Source organism: Aspergillus sclerotioniger (assembly GCF_003184525.1).
Source record: "Aspergillus sclerotioniger CBS 115572 chromosome Unknown BO94scaffold_21, whole genome shotgun sequence".
Lineage (NCBI taxonomy): Eukaryota > Fungi > Ascomycota > Eurotiomycetes > Eurotiales > Aspergillaceae > Aspergillus > Aspergillus sclerotioniger.
The window spans coordinates 474835-491966 of NW_020291011.1; the positions used below are offsets into that span (position 1 = coordinate 474835).

The 17132-nt window shown below is 56.7% G+C and overlaps 7 protein-coding genes across 7 annotated transcripts; 4 read left to right on the plus strand and 3 right to left on the minus strand.

Moving 5' to 3' along the window:
• Nucleotides 1-1144: 1144 nt before the first annotated feature.
• Nucleotides 1145-2705, minus strand: BO94DRAFT_537042 (biotin synthase). The gene is made up of 2 exons (XM_025612182.1): nt 2282-2705; nt 1145-2228 (listed from the first exon to the last, which is right to left on the minus strand). The coding sequence occupies exons 1-2, from the start codon at nt 2492-2494 to the stop codon at nt 1257-1259; spliced, it is 1185 nt and encodes a 394-aa protein (XP_025465491.1). The 5' UTR covers nt 2495-2705; the 3' UTR covers nt 1145-1256.
• Nucleotides 2706-3007: 302 nt separating this feature from the next.
• bioDA (adenosylmethionine-8-amino-7-oxononanoate aminotransferase) lies at nt 3008-6243 on the minus strand. Its single transcript, XM_025609291.1, has 5 exons — nt 5886-6243; nt 5716-5815; nt 4338-5668; nt 3715-4289; nt 3008-3651 (listed from the first exon to the last, which is right to left on the minus strand). Exons 1-5 carry the CDS (start codon nt 6071-6073, stop codon nt 3479-3481), a joined length of 2367 nt encoding a protein of 788 aa, XP_025465492.1. The 5' UTR covers nt 6074-6243; the 3' UTR covers nt 3008-3478.
• Nucleotides 6244-6667: 424 nt separating this feature from the next.
• BO94DRAFT_602375 (aminotransferase class I/II-fold pyridoxal phosphate-dependent enzyme) lies at nt 6668-8189 on the plus strand (the record flags this gene model as incomplete). The annotated part of the gene is made up of 5 exons (XM_025616424.1): nt 6668-6773; nt 6845-7170; nt 7212-7464; nt 7537-7679; nt 7727-8189. 5 exons carry the CDS (start codon nt 6668-6670, stop codon nt 8057-8059), a joined length of 1161 nt encoding a protein of 386 aa, XP_025465493.1. The 3' UTR covers nt 8060-8189.
• A 41-nt stretch (nt 8190-8230) lies between these two features.
• BO94DRAFT_470351 (uncharacterized protein) lies at nt 8231-9386 on the minus strand (the record flags this gene model as incomplete). The annotated part of the gene is made up of 2 exons (XM_025608326.1): nt 8231-8394; nt 8450-9386. The coding sequence occupies 2 exons, from the start codon at nt 9384-9386 to the stop codon at nt 8231-8233; spliced, it is 1101 nt and encodes a 366-aa protein (XP_025465494.1).
• Nucleotides 9387-9945: 559 nt separating this feature from the next.
• On the plus strand, nt 9946-11291 carry BO94DRAFT_548186 (NAD(P)/FAD-dependent oxidoreductase; the record flags this gene model as incomplete). Its single annotated transcript, XM_025613383.1, has 2 exons — nt 9946-10753; nt 10804-11291. The coding sequence occupies 2 exons, from the start codon at nt 9946-9948 to the stop codon at nt 11289-11291; spliced, it is 1296 nt and encodes a 431-aa protein (XP_025465495.1).
• A 268-nt stretch (nt 11292-11559) lies between these two features.
• Nucleotides 11560-13897, plus strand: BO94DRAFT_151883 (putative very-long-chain acyl-CoA synthetase family protein (CefD1)). The gene is made up of 3 exons (XM_025605804.1): nt 11560-11836; nt 11893-13351; nt 13410-13897. Exons 1-3 carry the CDS (start codon nt 11827-11829, stop codon nt 13831-13833), a joined length of 1893 nt encoding a protein of 630 aa, XP_025465496.1. The 5' UTR covers nt 11560-11826; the 3' UTR covers nt 13834-13897.
• A 921-nt stretch (nt 13898-14818) lies between these two features.
• On the plus strand, nt 14819-16934 carry BO94DRAFT_496446 (FAD-dependent oxidoreductase). The gene is made up of 3 exons (XM_025609292.1): nt 14819-15300; nt 15367-16633; nt 16694-16934. The coding sequence occupies exons 1-3, from the start codon at nt 15029-15031 to the stop codon at nt 16859-16861; spliced, it is 1707 nt and encodes a 568-aa protein (XP_025465497.1). The 5' UTR covers nt 14819-15028; the 3' UTR covers nt 16862-16934.
• Nucleotides 16935-17132: the final 198 nt, after the last annotated feature.

A 17132-nucleotide genomic window follows, 5' to 3' on the forward strand; every position in this document is an offset into this window, starting at 1 on the left:
TAACCACAGTTAGACACAAAGCTCCAATCTCACTCCAGACGATACTATCCCCAACAGACATTCCATCAATCTGCATACCTGCACCAATCAATCAATCAGGTCAGTGATTGCAATCTCTAGAACCTACTTCCCATCAGAGTAATAATATGAAAATGATACCAACAGAAATAATAAGTAACCCAACACCCAATCTCAAATAAGCCCCCTTATACCCCCACCAGTACTTACTCCGTACCCATTCCACCCAGCTACTAGCTGGAATACAATCCTGCATTATCTTAATCTCCACACAAACACACACACCCTACCTACCCCCTCCATCCCGTAAATAGAGATACTAGTATACAAATATCAATGATTCAAAAGATCCCCATAATCCACCTCCGGCTTGCAATAATACATAAAAAGAAAGAGAACTAAAAAAAAAACTTCTTACTATATATAAGCAAATCCCCCAATCCCATCCATCCAACCTGCTCTTGCTTTTTATCCTCTCCTTCCTACTTGCAAACATCCCCCCAACCGTTATCAAACCAAATATGAGCGGATTCGATTACTTCACAATGACTATGTGTTAGATTTTGTATTTAATAACTACAACTATTACTACTGAACTATATACTTCACACAGTCCATATCCCCGTCCCCTATCTATTCAAAATAAATTAGATATCTATGGACTATAACGTAATGATATATAACGACTTATATAGATAATTATCGATTACCAAAGTAATTCTGGGAATGTGTGCTCATTCTATGTAGACGTAGATGTTTATTGATTACTTGTTTTGTTAGGATCTAAGATACTAGCATTTGATAGTATCTAAATAGGTGATATGGTTTTAGGGCTGGTATGTAGCGTGATGATGGAATGGAGAATGTATAGGATATAGAATGTATAGGATGTAGGGAGGGAGTAGAAATGTATAGTATGTACTATGTGCATGTGCATGCCGTTATGACTATACGTCTTAGGATATAGTATTGTTTGGTTCAGAGGGGGGGGGTAAGGACTATGCGTTGAGTGTTCTGGTATTATGGGGGCTTAAATGTTCTGAGAAACTGGGGAGTAGTAATGTATATCAATATCTGGCCGTGTGTATTGGATGGGATCATGATCATGATTCGGTGGGGAGGGGGAGGAATAGTAGGGAATAGAATTTGGGAAGGAAAGTAGAAAATCACAGCTCCTGGACTACATCAACCAGATGAGTGGATATATTGTTTATATACCAGAACAACTTCAAACAAGTTTATGCCCTAACTGCGTCCTGCGCAGCACCCTTTTCCTCGACCACCTCCTCAACCTTCCCCGGCACCTCCTTGCCCTCCTCGATCAAATGCTCCGCCTCGAAGCTCTTCATGGGGTAGAATCCCCACTTGTCGAACATGGCCCGGTCCTCATCCCACCCATTACAATCTGTAGTCAACATCTTCTCTCCCGTGAACACCGCATTAGCACCAGCCATAAAGCACTGCACCTGCTGCTCCTCGCTCAACGAGATTCTCCCCGCGGCCAGACGCACAATCGTAGCCGGTAGAACAATTCTCGCCGTAGCCACCGTTCTGAGAATCTTATCGAACGAAATCATCTTCCTCTCACCCAATGGCGTTCCAGGAATAGGAACAAGAGCATTAACCGGGAAACTCTCAGGATGCTTCTCCAAACTTCCCATCGTATGAATCAACCCTACCCGATCCTCATCCTTCTCACCAAGACCCAGAATACCCCCAGAGCAGACGTTAATCCCCGCATCGCGGACATTCTGCAACGTCCTCAATCTCTCATCGTATGATCTCGTCGTGATAATACTGGGATAAAACTCCCTCGACGTATCCAGGTTATGGTTGTATGCCGTAAGACCCGCATCCTTCAACTCCTTGGCTTGTGACTCATCAATCATGCCGAGAGTAACGCAGACTTCCATTCCCATGCCGCGAATCCCCGAGACCATGGACTTGACGTTCTTGAGGGAGGTTTTGCGCCCGCGCATGTCGCGCCATGCGGCACCCATGCAGAACCGGGTGCTACCGTTGGCTTTGGCGGTACGGGCGGCGGAAAGCACTTCGTCGACGGGGGACATTTTGGTAGCTTTCAGGCCGGTGTCATACCGGCTGGATTGGGCGCAGTAGCTGCAGTCTTCGCTACAGCCGCCGGTTTTGATGTTCATGAGGGTGCACATTTGGATGGCGGAGGGGTCGTGGAAGCGGCGGTGGAGGGCGGCCTAATTGGTGTTAGTGAGGTTGGGGGATGGAAGGGGGAATTGGAAGTAGGTACCGCGGCATAAGTGAGGTGATTCAAAGGCGTTTCGTAGATTTGTTGCACCTCTTCGCGAGTCCAGTTTGTGCGTGGTGCCGTGGCAGCAGTGGCTTCGCGGAGAGCGGCTGGGATCCGGCTGGCCAGGGCGCCAGCGCTGGGAGTGGATTGCACGGTGCCATAGGACCGGCGGAGGAGGGCCCCCGGGAGAGTACGGGGGAGAGGCAGCGACATGGTGTGTGTGTGGTGTGAGGGTGTATGTGTATGGGTATGTGGATGGGAGGTGAGAGGGAGAGGTGGGAGGGGAAGCAGATGATGGGTGAAATAGTGGATGTCAACTGGGGAAGAAAGAGGGGAGGCAATGGCTCCAGACTAGCCAGGGCTACCTCGGGTGAGAGTGAGAGGGAGAGACTAGAGACTGGAGATAGAGAGAGAGAAGGGGGGGGGGGCATTCACCGGGGCAGCACGGTGACCATCTGGAGGGGATGAACTAGTGCGGTGCTTGCAGCAGTGGCAGCAATGGGATTACTCACCCAGCCAGTGTTGCCCCGCTCTCCCGAGCAATTAAGCATTGCTGGTGGGCGCCTTGTTGACCCCAACCAGAGCCTGGTTCAACCGTCAACAGGAGCAGGGCCACCCGGATCGGATCCCATCATTCTGTCACTTCTCGCTCACAGCTCAATGCTGAATGCTGAATGAAGTGGTCGATCACCCATCATTGCTGAACTGAAGCGATCCATCACTCGGAGGGAATTGGTTGGCTGGCTTGGCTGCAGCCAACATGCAGATCTGGCGCGCCAACCTGCTGTGCTCCGAGCTCCCCACCGGTCTGGATCGGACCAAGGGAGCTGTCCGCCCGTCTGGCCTGTCCTGCCTGTCTCTTCCCATGGATTTTCCACTGCCACTGGACTCGGTGCCTGGCAGTCAGCATTATCTTCCCCTTGATTGGCGGAACCCCCGGTAGCGCACTGTTCGGGCCGTCGGTGAACAATGGATTGTTCAGCACCCAAACAGGAACAGGTACCAAGATCAGCAAGATCACCAGATAAGAATACTATTCATGTATCTAGTATCTACAGTACAGGATACTCCGAACGGTACAGCAGATATCTAGATAAGATTCGTGAATGTCGTAGCGATTCCATTTTGCAGCCATGTGCGGAAGAAGAAACCCGGAGAACCAATCACTCCTCGCGTAATTCCCCATCATCTCCACTACTACAGCAATGCTGCCCGCAGAACTCCCTCAATCTCCCGCAATGCCGAGGGTGTCGAGGTCACACTCGACATCAGGTACAGCACGTTGCCCAGCACCCGTGAGTGCACCTGGAATTGAGCCCCACCGGCAGCCAGACGCTGCTGCAGCCCCTGCGCGGCTGTCGACGTGTAGCCTGCAGCACATGTTAGCGGCTATCATCGGTCATCCCTGATGATCTATCTATCTGATCACTCACCTCCGCCCTGGGTGTCCTTTAGCGAAATACTCAGCACCGTCCCCAGCGCAAACAGCCCCTCCACCGATGGCGCGTGGGACAGCTCCTGAACCAGCCCGTGCGACCACACGCTCCAAACCTCCGGGCTGCTGTCCGCCGGCGCGGCCTGCCAATCCTGCCAATCCTGCCGGTACTTGTTCCAAGCCCCACCCTGCTCCATCTGCGTCATCGTCCGCAGCGAGTCCACCGCGACCTGGCACCCGACCGCGTGTGCCGTGTAGCTGTGGCCATGCAGCAGCGCATCGCTCTTGTGCGGACTCGAAAACGCCTCAAATACCTCGTTGCTCGCCAGCGTCGTGCACAGCGGCACCAGCCCGCCCGTCAGCAGCTTCGCGTTGACAGCGATGTCGGCGTCCACCCCCAGGAACGACGCGGACGATCGGCGGCCCAAACGGTACAGCCCGGTGAACACCTCGTCGAAGATGATTGGGAGACCCGACCACGACCCCGCGCCCCTCCCTGGGGTGGCGTCGGCGCTGAAGAGCTCGGGATGGGCGCGGACGACATCGGCGAGACACCGTTGGAAAAGGGGATCACTGCATTGGTTAGGTTTAGTGGTGACTCACAACCCACAGGGAACTCACCAGAAAAGCATTCCACCCGCGCCTAGAATAATCGGCTCCATAATAACCGACCCGAACTTCATGCCCTGTTCCTGAACCAGGGTCTCGATGGTCCGGCGGATATACTCTTTGTAGCGTTGTCCGGCTTCCGAGGCGACCCGCGCCTCCAGATCGAACACCGCGTTCAAGGACGAGTACTCGAGATCCGGACCCAATGCCTCCTGGAGACTCTCCGGCATGTCGATCTTCCAGGCACCCTGCGACATGCGCACCTGGGGGAAGTCGAACCAGTACCCGCGACCGCGATACCATTCCACCTTTTTGTTGTAGGTAGACGGCTCGGAGCAGTCCATCACACCGATTGTGTCGCCGTGGTAGCTCCCCTTGAGCCCCAGGATGCTAATCTGCTCCTGACTGGCGTCCCAGCCGTACCGATGACACGCCGCCCGCAGACCCATCTTGATAGCGACCTCCATGCCCGTGCTGCCATTGTCGGTGTAGAAAACCTTTTGGAAACGCGGGTTTCCGACGGTCTCGAGTAGAGTCTCCGCCAAAGACAGCGCCGGTTCGTGGATATTTCCAGGGAACATGACATGTCCGTAACGACCCGCCGCATAGGCAGCTGAGAGTGCCAGGTCGGGGTTTCCATGTCCCAGACCCTGCGTCCACCACGAGGCGGAGCCATCAAACGTCGCGCGCAGTCCACCCTCCTGCGACGCCTTTTCTGGCGCATAAGTCTGGAAGAAATCATCATACGCCGAGTCAATCACCGTGATATCCTTCGGGGCCATGCCATGATGCTGCGTGAACGGATACCAAATCGTATCATGAGCCCGACCAGACATAGCCTCCAAGCGTTCGATGCGCTCCGTATTCTTCGCCGTCAGTTCCTCCAGCAACCCACCCACCTCACTACCTCGTGCGACCCGCTCGTAGTACCTCGCCATAGCCTCCTCGTCACGAGCCAATGAGTCCACATCCTGCGACTGCGGTCGCGCCGGAGGCTGCGGAAGAGGCACCAAGGGGATACTCTTCTTCTGAAAGTAAGTGCGCAGATACTCATGATTCTGGTAATAATCATCACGAAACAGCAAAACAGAATGCACATCGTAGCCGCGCAACAATAGCGACTCATAAGCCGAGATGGACGAAGAAATGCCTCCCAACCGGGAGTCCGCAATCAGAACAATGGGGAGTCTCAGAGGTCGGTACAAATCGGCCTGGGAATTGCCATTGGGGCCGGGCGAGTGCACGCCGCCCGCCGTCTCAACCAAGGCGAAATTAACTCCCCTCCCCGCCCACTCCGACAGCGTCTTGTGGACGGAAGAAACGATTTCATCATCCCGTGGGATCTAATTGCTGTCAGCGTGGCCAATTGGCCATTGGCTAGGGTGCGTACCGTCAGCAACTTCTGCCTGGCCGCAATATGTGGGCTGACGGGCTCGTCGAATTGATATAGACATTTAGTGAGCGTGCCGGTGGCGTAGCGTTGGATGTGGCTGCAGGATGGTGGTGAGCACGGGTGGATTCCATTCCGATTGGAAGCGAAACAGCGAAGCAAACACGTACCGGTCATCTGCATCGTCCAATGGACCAGTCGAGATAGGCTTGAGAAAAGCAGCAGGCGAAGCGGACTTTTGTTGATTAATTGCGTTGCAAAGAACGGTCGACACAATAGTCTTGCCGACGTCGGTGTTGGCACCGTAGACTTGATGGGCGCGGAGAGACCGCCAGAGAGCGGCGCCGACAGGGGGCATGATGGAGAGAGACGGTCAGGGGACCGAAGACTCCGCAGCCAAGGGACTGAAAGGTTTTGTAGGTGGCTGCAATGAGGGGGGCAGTGAAAATGGTACTAAGTATAGAGATAAGAAGTGACAGCTGCGGGAGGCTGCAAGGCAAAATAGCCGAGGCAATGAGGCACTCAGGCAGCCCGGGCCAGGGATCCAGGCATCCCACCCAGGCAGCCAGGCGCCCCCACCGGTTGAGCTGACGATTATTTTTATTATTCAATCAATCCGTCAACCACGCTAGAGCCCATTCGAACCCCCCAGCGCTCTTGCCTAGTCCTAACTCCTAGTATTTAGTGGACTAGACTTACTACTTACGACTCGGATCAAACCCGTCCAACTCCGCCAGGCACGCCTGATCCACCCTGCTCCTTCCATGATAATCACGGCGGAAAATCCATCCTATCCTTCCTTCCTATATATGATGATAATGGCCCGCCTCGCCCAAGATGAGACATCTGCCCCATTTATCCAGCGCATACAACCTTCCTTTATCCTTCTCCCTAACCAATTGCCTCCATAATTCACAATAACTCGTGAATCACCCACCCCCTCACACCCAGCATGCCCCCCTCTAAACCCCAATCCAAATCCAAATCCAAATCCAAAACCCTCCACACCTCCCTCCACTCGGCCCTACACAACCGCTCAACAAAGCTCTCCCTCCGCCGTCTCACCATCCCCCCACAACCTCAATCGACTTCAGTTCCAACGACTTCCTCTCCCTCTCCACGTCCCCAGAATTCCGCACCCGCTACACAACCCATCTATCGCAGGCCCCCCCACTCTACCCCTTCTCCAGCGGCGGATCCCGGCTCTTAGCAGGGAACTCTCCCTACGCTGAATCCCTCGAATCTTTCATCGCGAACTTCCACAATGCCCCGACGGGGTTACTCTTCAACTCGGGGTATGATGCCAACGTCGGCGTTCTATCCTGTATCCCTCAGCCCGGGGATCTGATTCTCTATGATGAGTACGTGCATGCGAGTTCACGGGAGGGGATGAGGTTATCGAGGGCGGGGAAGAGGGTAGCGTTTGAGCATAGTTCTGTGGTGGGGTTGGAAGAGGTGCTGAGACGGGAGATGGAGTTGGATGGGGGATTGCGAAGGGGGAGAGGAATGTGTTTGTGGTGATTGAGTCGCTGTATAGTATGGATGGGGATGTTGCGCCGATTAGGGAGATGGTGGAGGTTGTGGATCGGTTGTTGGGGAGGAATGGGAATGGGTATTTTGTTGTGGATGAGGCGCATGCGACGGGGGTTTTTGGGGCTAGGGGGGTCGGGGTGGTGCAGGAGGTGGGCGTGGAGGAGAGGATGTTTATTAGGGTGCATACGTTTGGGAAGGCGTTGGGGGCGCATGGGGGTGAGTTTCTTTCTTTCCATTCCTTTTTTGTTGTTTGGGGAGGGGATTGGGTTGGCTAACTGGTTTATGAAGCTATTGTTTTGTGTGATGAGGTGACGAAACAGTATCTTATCAATTATGCTCGGAGTCTGATCTACACCACGGCTCTTGGGTTCCCGTTCCTGGCGCTGATTCGGACGGCTTATGAGATGCTGGCGGAGGGGGAGACGGAAGAGGTAGGGTTCTTGTCCGGGGATAGGGGGAATACTGCTGACGTGCATAGCTTCAACGGAACCTACAACACCTCGTGCAATACTTGCATACTCGTCTTGGGGAGTTGGCGTCTTGGGATCCCGCTCTTTTCGAGGTCGACCATTTCCCCCGCTCTCCGATCTTCTCCCTGCGCAGTCCGCTGCCACGCCAGCTGGCTACCGTTTGTCAGCGCAAAGGCTTTCTCGTCCACGCCATCATGTCGCCCACCGTCCCGGCCGGCCAGGAACGCGTGCGCATCTGTCTGCATGCGGGCAACACTGTCGAGGAGATTGATGGGTTAGTCGAGACTATCCAGGGCTGGTTGAACAACCAGGCTAGCGACAAACCAACCGCCAGACTTTAAGCAGAGAGGTTGCATATATTAGCGCATGCTGTACATATCGTTAGCTGCATTAGGAAAACATATCGTATCTCTTGAGTAACCCATGATTCATATCCCGGCCAGAACGCCATAACTCCCGCCTTCCCAGATCTTTCGTCACGGAGAAACATCAACTTCCGTCATGGAACCCCCCTAGTAAATCCAATAGTTCCGACAGGTTGGGCATGTCGGCTCGTGGACCTCGAAAGTCTCAATCCACTTTTCCATGCAGGCCCGGTGGTAGTTGGTCCCGCAGAACGCCCGACACCACACCAGCAGCTCATGATCGTAGTCGGGCCCGGATAACTCGGCATCTCCTGCACCGTCTTATTAGCAACTATATCGTATACCTGTCGGGAGAAGAGAACCTACCATCCATTTCTTCCCACGCCTCTTCCTCGTCGTCAGCGTCTTCCATCTCTTCGTCCTCGGAGGAATCGTATTTGATACTCTCATCAAAATACGGCAAGAGACAGATCCCGCAGTCGCCGTCCACGGGCCGCGGTTTGACGGAGCGCTTTGCCGGGGGTTTGGGCACAGGGCAGTTGACCATGGTGGATCCGCTCCCGCTCTGGGGGCCGGGTTGCTGGGGATAAACTTGAGCGGGTGTCATTAAGGTGGCGCTGACGGGGTGGATGGACGACATGCGAGGGTGGGGATGATGGGCGTGGGCGTTATGGGGGTGGTCGTTCTGCGGGTGGACGTTGTGCGGGTGAGCATGGGAGGATGCAGCCCTGGCAGAGGTCGCCGTTGCAGAAGCCGAAGTTGCATTAACCGTGGGGCGACTCATCTCCACCCTAGGTCCCTGACGGTGGCCGTAGATCGGACTGGGCCCCGTCTCGACCATGCCATGTGGAAGGACGAGCATAGATGAAGAAGCAGAACCGTGAGTTGTGGTTAAGTTCGAAAAAGCCAAGCCACCGCCGGTGGTAAGAACGCTGTTCCCAGGGATGTGGAGCACTCGGTTGTTCATTGTGGCAGGTGCTGCTGCCGCCGAGCGTCCGTCTATGTATCGCTGCAGTTTCTCCTTCCACTGGGCCACCAAGCGCGCAGCCTGGTCTCGGTGCTGGTGGGAACAGAGGAGGAGAGGGGCGAGCTGGTTGAGGATGTTGTCCAAGGATGCAAGTGAGGTGGCTGCGAGCTGGCGGGTGCCCTGTTCGAGGAGCCAGAGAGCTTCCTGCCGGTTGTGGTGGCTTGTCAAGTTGTTGCAGCGACGGTTGTAGTAGTTGGAGTTGCCGAAGCAGTGATGATCGGCCGCAGGGTATATCTTCAGAATGTCAGTCAACTGGGGCAGAGGGGAGGAGGCCATGATCGCGGGAAGTAAGATGAGATTCATCGGGGATCGGGAGAAAGGAAAAGGGATAAGAGGAAGCGGAGGAGGAAGAGAAGAGAGCAGCGCGGTCAAGATGTACGTTGCAAGGGAGCAGTGAAGGGCTCCGGAGCATCTGTGGGGGGGCAAGAAGTTGTGAAGGAAAGGGCACAAGAAGCAAAGGACAGTAACATGGCATGCATGGGCTGGTACCTGTTCACTGTGCAAGGCGGTTTTGCTGCACGAGCCGATGGGATGATGCTGGGGAGAGTGCCGGGAGAAAAGAAGAGAAGAAGGGATGCTGTGATCAGGAGCCAAGGAGGGGCACTCCTCATGCTTATGCCATCATGGCTTCAGCCCGCATCAGGGAATCCGCGATAACAGCTGAAGCGGGCGCGTGATGGACTGGTGTTAATTGCCTGAGCACCAACCATCGACCGGGAGTCTAGCCACCCGGTGAATGCCCCTCCCAGCGGCCCTTCCATCCACTCCCCCCTCACCTGCTCAACATTCACTTCTCACTTCCCGGCACCTCGCCATCCCCCACCCCACGCCCGCCATGGATGACCTCCCGGACTTCCTTATCGTCGGTGCCGGAATTTTCGGCGTCAGCACTGCCTATCACCTTGCTCAACGCCTTGACCGACCGCCGCTGCATATTGTCTTGTTGGATCGTGCCCCTCCCCCGTCCACCCCCGCAGCCTCCACCGACATCAACAAGATCATCCGGGCGGACTACACCAACCCACTATACGTCGCGCTCGGTTTTGAGGCCATCGACGCCTGGAAATCGCTGCCGTTCTTTCGCGATTCTGGGGTATACCACCCGTCTGGATGGATCTCCATGGATGAAAAGGACAGCGATGTCCCTGCCTTGATCAGGAAGAACTTCCGTGACTGTGGTCGCGGCGACGTCCTGATCGATATGACTGAGGACGAGGTCCGTCGGGCCTGGGGAGGTCTCCTCGAGCGGACTGACTGCTCTCCGTTCGGATCGTACTACTATAACTCTTCCGCCGGGTGGGCGGACGCAGGGAAGGCCTTGCAGCTGATGGCCAAAGAGGCCATCCGCCTAGGAGTCCGGTATGAAGTCGGAGAGGCGCGTCGGATCGTGTGCGATGAACAGGGGGCTCAGGGTGTCAAGACAGCCGATGGAACCATCTACCGCGCAAGGAAGATCATATTGGCGACCGGGGCATGGACGAGTCAACTCATGTCATCTGTGGAAGATGAGTGGGATCTACCCGAGGCAGACCGGGTGGAGCGTCAGATGTCGGCCGCCGGGGTGACTGTCTCTCACTTTCAGCTCTCGCCAGAGGAGAAAACCCGTTATTCACAGCTGCCAGTGCTGGTCTACGGGGGACAAGGTGGGTAATTGTTGTGAACGCCGAGCAGGGAGCCAGGCTAACAATACCAGGGGAGGTGATTCCTCCCACGGCCGAAGGGATCCTCAAATTCACAAATGCCACCTCGTTCACCAACACCATCCGCACTGTCTCAGGTCATGAAATCTCCGTCCCGCTGCCGGATCAAGCCCATGTCCCCCAAGAGGTGCAGGACGACCATCTCCGAGCCATCCGACCGCGTCTGCCGGAGATTTTGGACAATCATCACCAGCCGGACTACTGGCGCCTGTGCTGGGATGCCATCTCGCCCAGTCAACATCCGCTCATCACGCGCCATCCCGACAGCCGGCTGTCCCACCTATACTTCGCAGTAGGGGGATCCTTCCACTGCTACAAGTTCCTCCCGACGATCGGCAAGTACGTGGTCAACGTGTTGCACGGGGTTTCGAACGGCCCGGAGAAAGACGAGGCATGGGCGTGGAAGACCGATCGGACTGGCGAACCGGGGGTGCATGAGCGATTGGTGCCCGGCCGCGAGTTTCGCGACTTTGCAGGATAGACCCCTCTGCAGGTGGTAGTTCCGCGAATGGATCCGACTTCTGGCGGTCATTCTGTAGCCATACTCAGTATCGTCCTCCCCCTTGCATCCCGACTCACCGACCAACCGCCACCCAGGTTGACAGGTCACCACGCCTTGAGTAGATCGACGGACCCGCATGGATACACGTGTTTGGCGACGGGGAGGTTCTGCAGACTACTGTAGGGCGGGTGTGAGTCGGTTGAGTTGAATGTTGGGTCGTGGAGGATCTCCGTGACCCACCCGTTCCAGAAAAAAAGAAGTATGCCGCCAGTGGTTGAATTCAAGCCGAGGTTGCAACCTGGGGCGACCCCGCAGGAAGCTATTGGAAGTCGCTTGATTTGTTTTTGAAGCAGATCATCACTGCTGAATGCGGAGGACTGCTGAACCGAGGGTCGTCGGCAATCCGCCTCCCAGAGCCCCAGTTCTCCCAGGCCCAAACCCTCCCTGAAATCTTCCGCCTCCATTGCCGCTGCGCCTTTCCTCCCCAACGCTTTTGCGCTCAACACTGCCGACCATGGCCTTAGGTGATCCCCCCCCCCCAGCCCGGTTTGAAATCACAGCGCATACTGACCGTTTGCAGCGACTGCTGGTGCCGTTGCTCTAGCGGCCTATCTGGACGCCAAGTTTCACCTCACCCGCGATGTCGCCAGTCTCCGCGCCACCCGGCGCGCCCTCCGCGAGACGGAAAAGGCCGCCGCCCAGGGCCAGCTGAGTCCGTGGCTCGCGTTCACGGCGACGGCGGCCAAATACCCCGACATGGACTGTCTCTGGACCCGGGAACGCTCTTGCACCTACCGTGAGACCCTGACGGCTGCGGCGCGGTACGGCCATTTCTTCCGCTCCCGCGGCGTGCAGAAAGGCGACCTCGTCGCCTTCTATTTGCAGAACGGCGTCGAGTTTATTTTTGCCTGGCTGGGTCTCTGGAGCATCGGCTGTGCCCCTGCCGCCATCAACTATTCTCTCGCCGGTGATGCCTTGGTGCACTGTCTCACCATCAGCGGAGCCAAGCTGGTCCTGGTTGACCCGGACCCCGAATGCATCGCTCGGGTGGAGGAGCGGAGGCCCACCCTCGAGAAAGAACTGGGCATGGAACTGGTCACCGTGAATGACACCCTCACCAACCAGCTGCTGGCCTTGCCCGCCTCCATCCCTGAGGATGGCCGGCTCGCCCACAACGTGCCCCCGTCCTCTCCGGCCATCCTTCTCTACACATCCGGGACCACCGGCCTCCCCAAAGGCTGTGCTTTCACGACATCCCGGATGTACACTGTTCTGAGGGTCCGGGGCAGCAGCACGAACAACACGGACGGCCCCAACGGGGACCGCTGGTACGGCGCCATGCCGCTCTACCATGGCACCTCAGCCATTACGCTGATGGGCAACCTCCTCGGCGGCACGAGCATTGCAATTGCACCCCGGTTCAGCGTCCGCGGCTTCTGGCGCGATATCCGTGATTCGAAAGCCACCGTGTTTGTCTATGTGGGTGAAGTGGTCCGGTACTTGTTGGCGGCGCCACCCTCGCCGCTGGATCGCCAGCATCGGGTGCGCATGATGTACGGAAATGGGCTGCGGCCGGACGTGTGGGAGCGGTTCCGGGAGCGGTTCGGGGTGGCGGAAGTCGGCGAGTTCTTCAATAGCACCGAGGGCATCTTCGTACTATTCAATGCCAATCGGGGGCCGTTTACCGCGGGGTGTGTGGGACACCATGGGCTGCTGCTCCGGTTGGCGTTGCGCAATACGTACGTGCCGGTGGTGATTGATCCGACCACCGAGGATGCGGTTCGCGATCCGAAGACGGGACTGGCCAAGCGGGCCGCGTATGAAGAGGGTGGGGAGATGTTGGTGCGCGTGCCGGACAAAAAGGCTTTCCAGGGGTACTGGCGGAATGAACAGGCCACGCAGAAGAAATTCATGCAGGACGTGCTGCAAAAGGGGGATTTGTGGTACCGGTCGGGCGATGCGCTGCGACGGGACTCGGATGGTCGATGGTACTTCCTCGATCGGCTGGGCGATACCTTTCGGTGGAAGAGCGAGAACGTGTATGATCCCTGTTTCGGGTGATGATCATTATGCCAAGTGCTAACCTGACGGGTGTAGATCGACGGCCGAAGTGGCCCAGGTGCTGGGGCAGTATCCCGGCATCCAGGAAGCCAACGTCTACGGCGTGCTAGTCCCCAACCACGAAGGGCGCGCCGGCTGCGCGGCTTTGCAGCTCAGCCCCGAGGCGCAAAGTCCTGGCGGGTTTGATTGGAAGGGTCTGGCGAGATTCGCGAGGGCGCAACTGCCGCGATATGCGGTGCCAGTGTTCCTGCGCCTGGTACAGAACTCAGCGCATATCCACAACCACAAGCAGAACAAGGTACCGCTGCGCGACGAGGGAGTCGAACCGGCCAAGTTAGGGACCAAGGCGGTGGAAGGACAAAATGACCGGTTGTACTGGCTGCCTCCAGGGGAAGGGGGATACATTGAATTTGGCGAGCGAGACTGGCAGAGACTGGTTGGGGGGGAGGCCAAGTTGTAAATACATATTAGATGCATGTATACGGAAGCGTCATCGAGTACCATTAAGGGATGGGCATCGCATTTTGGATATTTGGATAACGCACGATATGGTCTGTGTTATCCATGGCATATAAGGCAGGGCACTATAACGGGATGGCGCGATCGCCCCGATCCGCCAGGAACGCCCCGATCGCGATCAGCCAACTCGAGTCATGTTTGACCAAGGAACTGACCTGTCTTATGGCGTGCCCTAATCCCGACGCTTGTTGGCCAGGATGTCTAAAACCCGACGACTTTCTATCAGGCCTTCTATCAGGTCATCGCAGGAGTCTCTAATGGCCTTATCTCTTCGACTTGGCTGAGCCGGGCGGTTGCACTTCAGCATATGCTGGCATCCCTTGCTTGCGGTCGCATCACAACGCCGAGAGTTGCAAGCTAGCCACCGACCGGGCTCTTCGTGGAGGCCACGCGCTTCATGATTTGCTCGGAGGAGACGTCCGGCTGCCAGTGGACCACCAGTCCTTCTGAGAACGACCAGCGGACCACTCTGAACGGTGAACTGAAAGTTAGTTAGTGGTCAGCGTGGTGCGCGAATCCCTGCCTGCAGTCGAGTCCACCACATAACTTGCTGACTGCAATCTGGCTGCAGTGGCTGCAGTGTTCCTTTATTAAGATGAGGATACGACCAGCGCGGGACGGTCGGATGCGCTAGAGCAGAGGAAAGGGGCACGAGGGGAAACCACACGGCGCCGTCGGTCGAGCTGCATGGTGCATGGAGGGGATATGCATCTCGATGGCATCGATCAAGTCCAGGTAGGTAGGTAGGTGATGGTGGTGGTGGTGGGAGAAACACGCCCTGCGATGGTCGAGCCCTAAGCCAGCCAGACTAGCGACGGGGTGGCAGCGTGTTGCTTCACCCGCTAGTCGGTAGTCGCGTCTCTCCTCTCTTAGTCTCACTCCCAGACTCTTAGCCTTGTTACCCCCCCCCCCCCCCCCCCCGCTAACTTCGGGATCCGCTTGCATAGGAGACAGACTATGGCCTCGAGGAACATGCTCGACGGTTGTTCGATGCTGCTGGTCGGGCATTTTCCCCTGGGTTAGCGTCACCAGCCATTCCTGGCCCCTGCCACGCTGCCGCGATGGCTGGTCGTTTATAATCGCCTGGCATTCCAGTCCCTTCCATCTGGCTTCTCCTCATCCACATCCTGTCCACCATGTTTTTGCACGGCCTCCTTCTCTGGACCAGTCTCGTCTCCCTGTTGGCCCTGGGGAATGCGGCCGTCCCAATCTACAGGCGCTGCACCTCCTGCCGTTGCTTTCCCGGCGAGGCGTGTTGGCCATCGCTGGCCGAATGGGCCAGCTTCAACAAATCCCTGGATGGCCGGTTGATCCCGACCGTTCCCCTGGGCAAGCCCTGCCATGCGCCCTTCTACCGGGAGGACGAGTGTGACTACCTCCGGGATCAATGGACGGAGCCGGAGATCCAGTGAGTGCCGCCACTGACTCGTCACCTGGTGTTGAAAAAGTAAACAGCAGAGCTAACCGAGTCAAGTTATGAATCGTCCTCGTCCATCATGGCCCCCTGGTTCGCCAACGGGTCTTGTGACCCCTTCCACCCCATCGCCCAGCCCTGTCTGATGGGCAATTACATCGCCTACGCCGTCAATGTGAGCCGGCCTACCCATATCTCCCAAGCCCTCGCATTTGCGACCAAACACAATCTCCGCGTTGTCGTCCGCAACACTGGCCACGATTACAACGGCAAGTCCACCGGTGCCGGTGCCCTGGGCATCTGGACCCACCACCTGAAGGACATTGATATCCGGGACTACCATGATGCTCACTACACGGGCAAAGCCATCAAGCTGGGGGCGGGGGTGCAGGGCATGGAGGCCTACGAGGCGGCCGATGCGCACGGCTTCCAGGTGGTTGGGGGCGAGTGTCCGACCGTGGGGATCGCCGGGGGTTACAGCCAGGGCGGCGGGCACTCGGCCCTCGCGTCGCGATATGGCCTCGCGGCCGATCAGGTCCTCGAATGGGAGGTCATCGACGGCAAGGGAAACTTCATCACCGCGACGCGCGACAATAAGTATCGGGATCTGTACTGGGCGCTGAGCGGTGGCGGCGGCGGCACCTACGGCGTTGTTTGGTCCATGACCTCCAAGTTACACACGAGCACGCCCACCTCGGGGCTGAATCTCACCTTCACCAACGCCAATATCTCCCAGGATACCTTCTACGAGGCCGTCGCCCTCTACCACTCCATCCTGCCCTCGATCGTCGATGTCGGCGCCATGAGCATCTGGTTTTTCACCAACACGAGCTTCTATATATCTCCACTCACTGGGCCTGGGATCCCCGTGCAGGAGCTGGAAGCACTGGTGCAGCCCTTCCGGGACGGGCTGGAGAAAATGGGCATCGCCTACACATTCTACTCGGCGCAGTTCCCAACCTACCTGAGCGAATTCGACGGCATGATGCCGGATATCCCAGTGGGTGAAGCGCAGTACGGCGGATGGCTGATTCCGCGGTCGGTGGTGCAGAACAACAACACGGCACTGACCCAGGCATATCGGCAAATCACCGAGGACGGGGCGACGTTTATCGGAGTGGGATTGAACGTGTCGAAGGCGCTGGTCGGGGATGTATATAACGCGGTGCTGCCGGCGTGGCGGGATGCGCTGATCGACACGACGCTCACGACGCCGTGGAAGTGGGATGACCGACAGGCCATGCTGGTGGAGCAGTACAAGATGACCTATGAGTATCTGCCCTTGCTGGAGAGGTTGGCGCCGAACTCGGGAGCGTACATGAACGAGGTGAGTTCCTGCATCTGATGGGGATGGGTATAGAAATGTAGGCAGTGCTGATCTGTGCAGGGCGACTTCCGACAACCCAACTTTCAGCGGGCTTTTTACGGGGTGAATTACCCGCGATTACGCCAGATCAAGGCGAAATACGATCCCAATGACATATTCTATGCGCAGACGGCGGTGGGATCGGACGAGTGGACGGTGTTTGCGGATGGGCGATTGTGTCGGGTATGAGAGACATGTAAGTAGAGTGAGTGGTTCTGTAATTAGCTTCGTCACCTAGATAGAATTATTTTATTTACTATGTAATTTTGTCAGTTAGTAGCTGCAGAGCAGTACTAGTACTTACTACTACTAGTGGTGGTGGGAGCGAATGGTGTCTGCCCGCAATCTTAAGCGGCGGGTCCGGCCTGTCTGTCAGGTGCTCCTTCCTCGTGAAGAATAAACAGTAGTTACCGGTTACCGAAAGGGCGGAGATTGCACCGACTTTTCCCCTCCCACCTCC

Excerpts from the sequence above, each read along its gene's own strand:
- BO94DRAFT_496446 (XM_025609292.1), top strand. The coding sequence starts at position 15,029 with ATGTTTTTGCACGGCCTCCTTCTCTGGACCAGTCTCGTCTCCCTGTTG. Across the intron at positions 15,301-15,366 it reads TGGACGGAGCCGGAGATCCA|TTATGAATCGTCCTCGTCCA; the intron begins GTGAGTGCCGCC and ends AACCGAGTCAAG. Across the intron at positions 16,634-16,693 it reads CGGGAGCGTACATGAACGAG|GGCGACTTCCGACAACCCAA; the intron begins GTGAGTTCCTGC and ends TGATCTGTGCAG.
- BO94DRAFT_537042 (XM_025612182.1), bottom strand. The coding sequence starts at position 2,494 with ATGTCGCTGCCTCTCCCCCGTACTCTCCCGGGGGCCCTCCTCCGCCGG. Across the intron at positions 2,229-2,281 it reads ATCACCTCACTTATGCCGCG|GCCGCCCTCCACCGCCGCTT; the intron begins GTACCTACTTCC and ends AACACCAATTAG.
- BO94DRAFT_151883 (XM_025605804.1), top strand. Across the intron at positions 13,352-13,409 it reads CGGTGGAAGAGCGAGAACGT|ATCGACGGCCGAAGTGGCCC; the intron begins GTATGATCCCTG and ends TGACGGGTGTAG.
- bioDA (XM_025609291.1), bottom strand. The coding sequence starts at position 6,073 with ATGCCCCCTGTCGGCGCCGCTCTCTGGCGGTCTCTCCGCGCCCATCAA. Across the intron at positions 5,816-5,885 it reads TTGGACGATGCAGATGACCG|CCACATCCAACGCTACGCCA; the intron begins GTACGTGTTTGC and ends ACCATCCTGCAG. Across the intron at positions 5,669-5,715 it reads CCAGGCAGAAGTTGCTGACG|ATCCCACGGGATGATGAAAT; the intron begins GTACGCACCCTA and ends GACAGCAATTAG.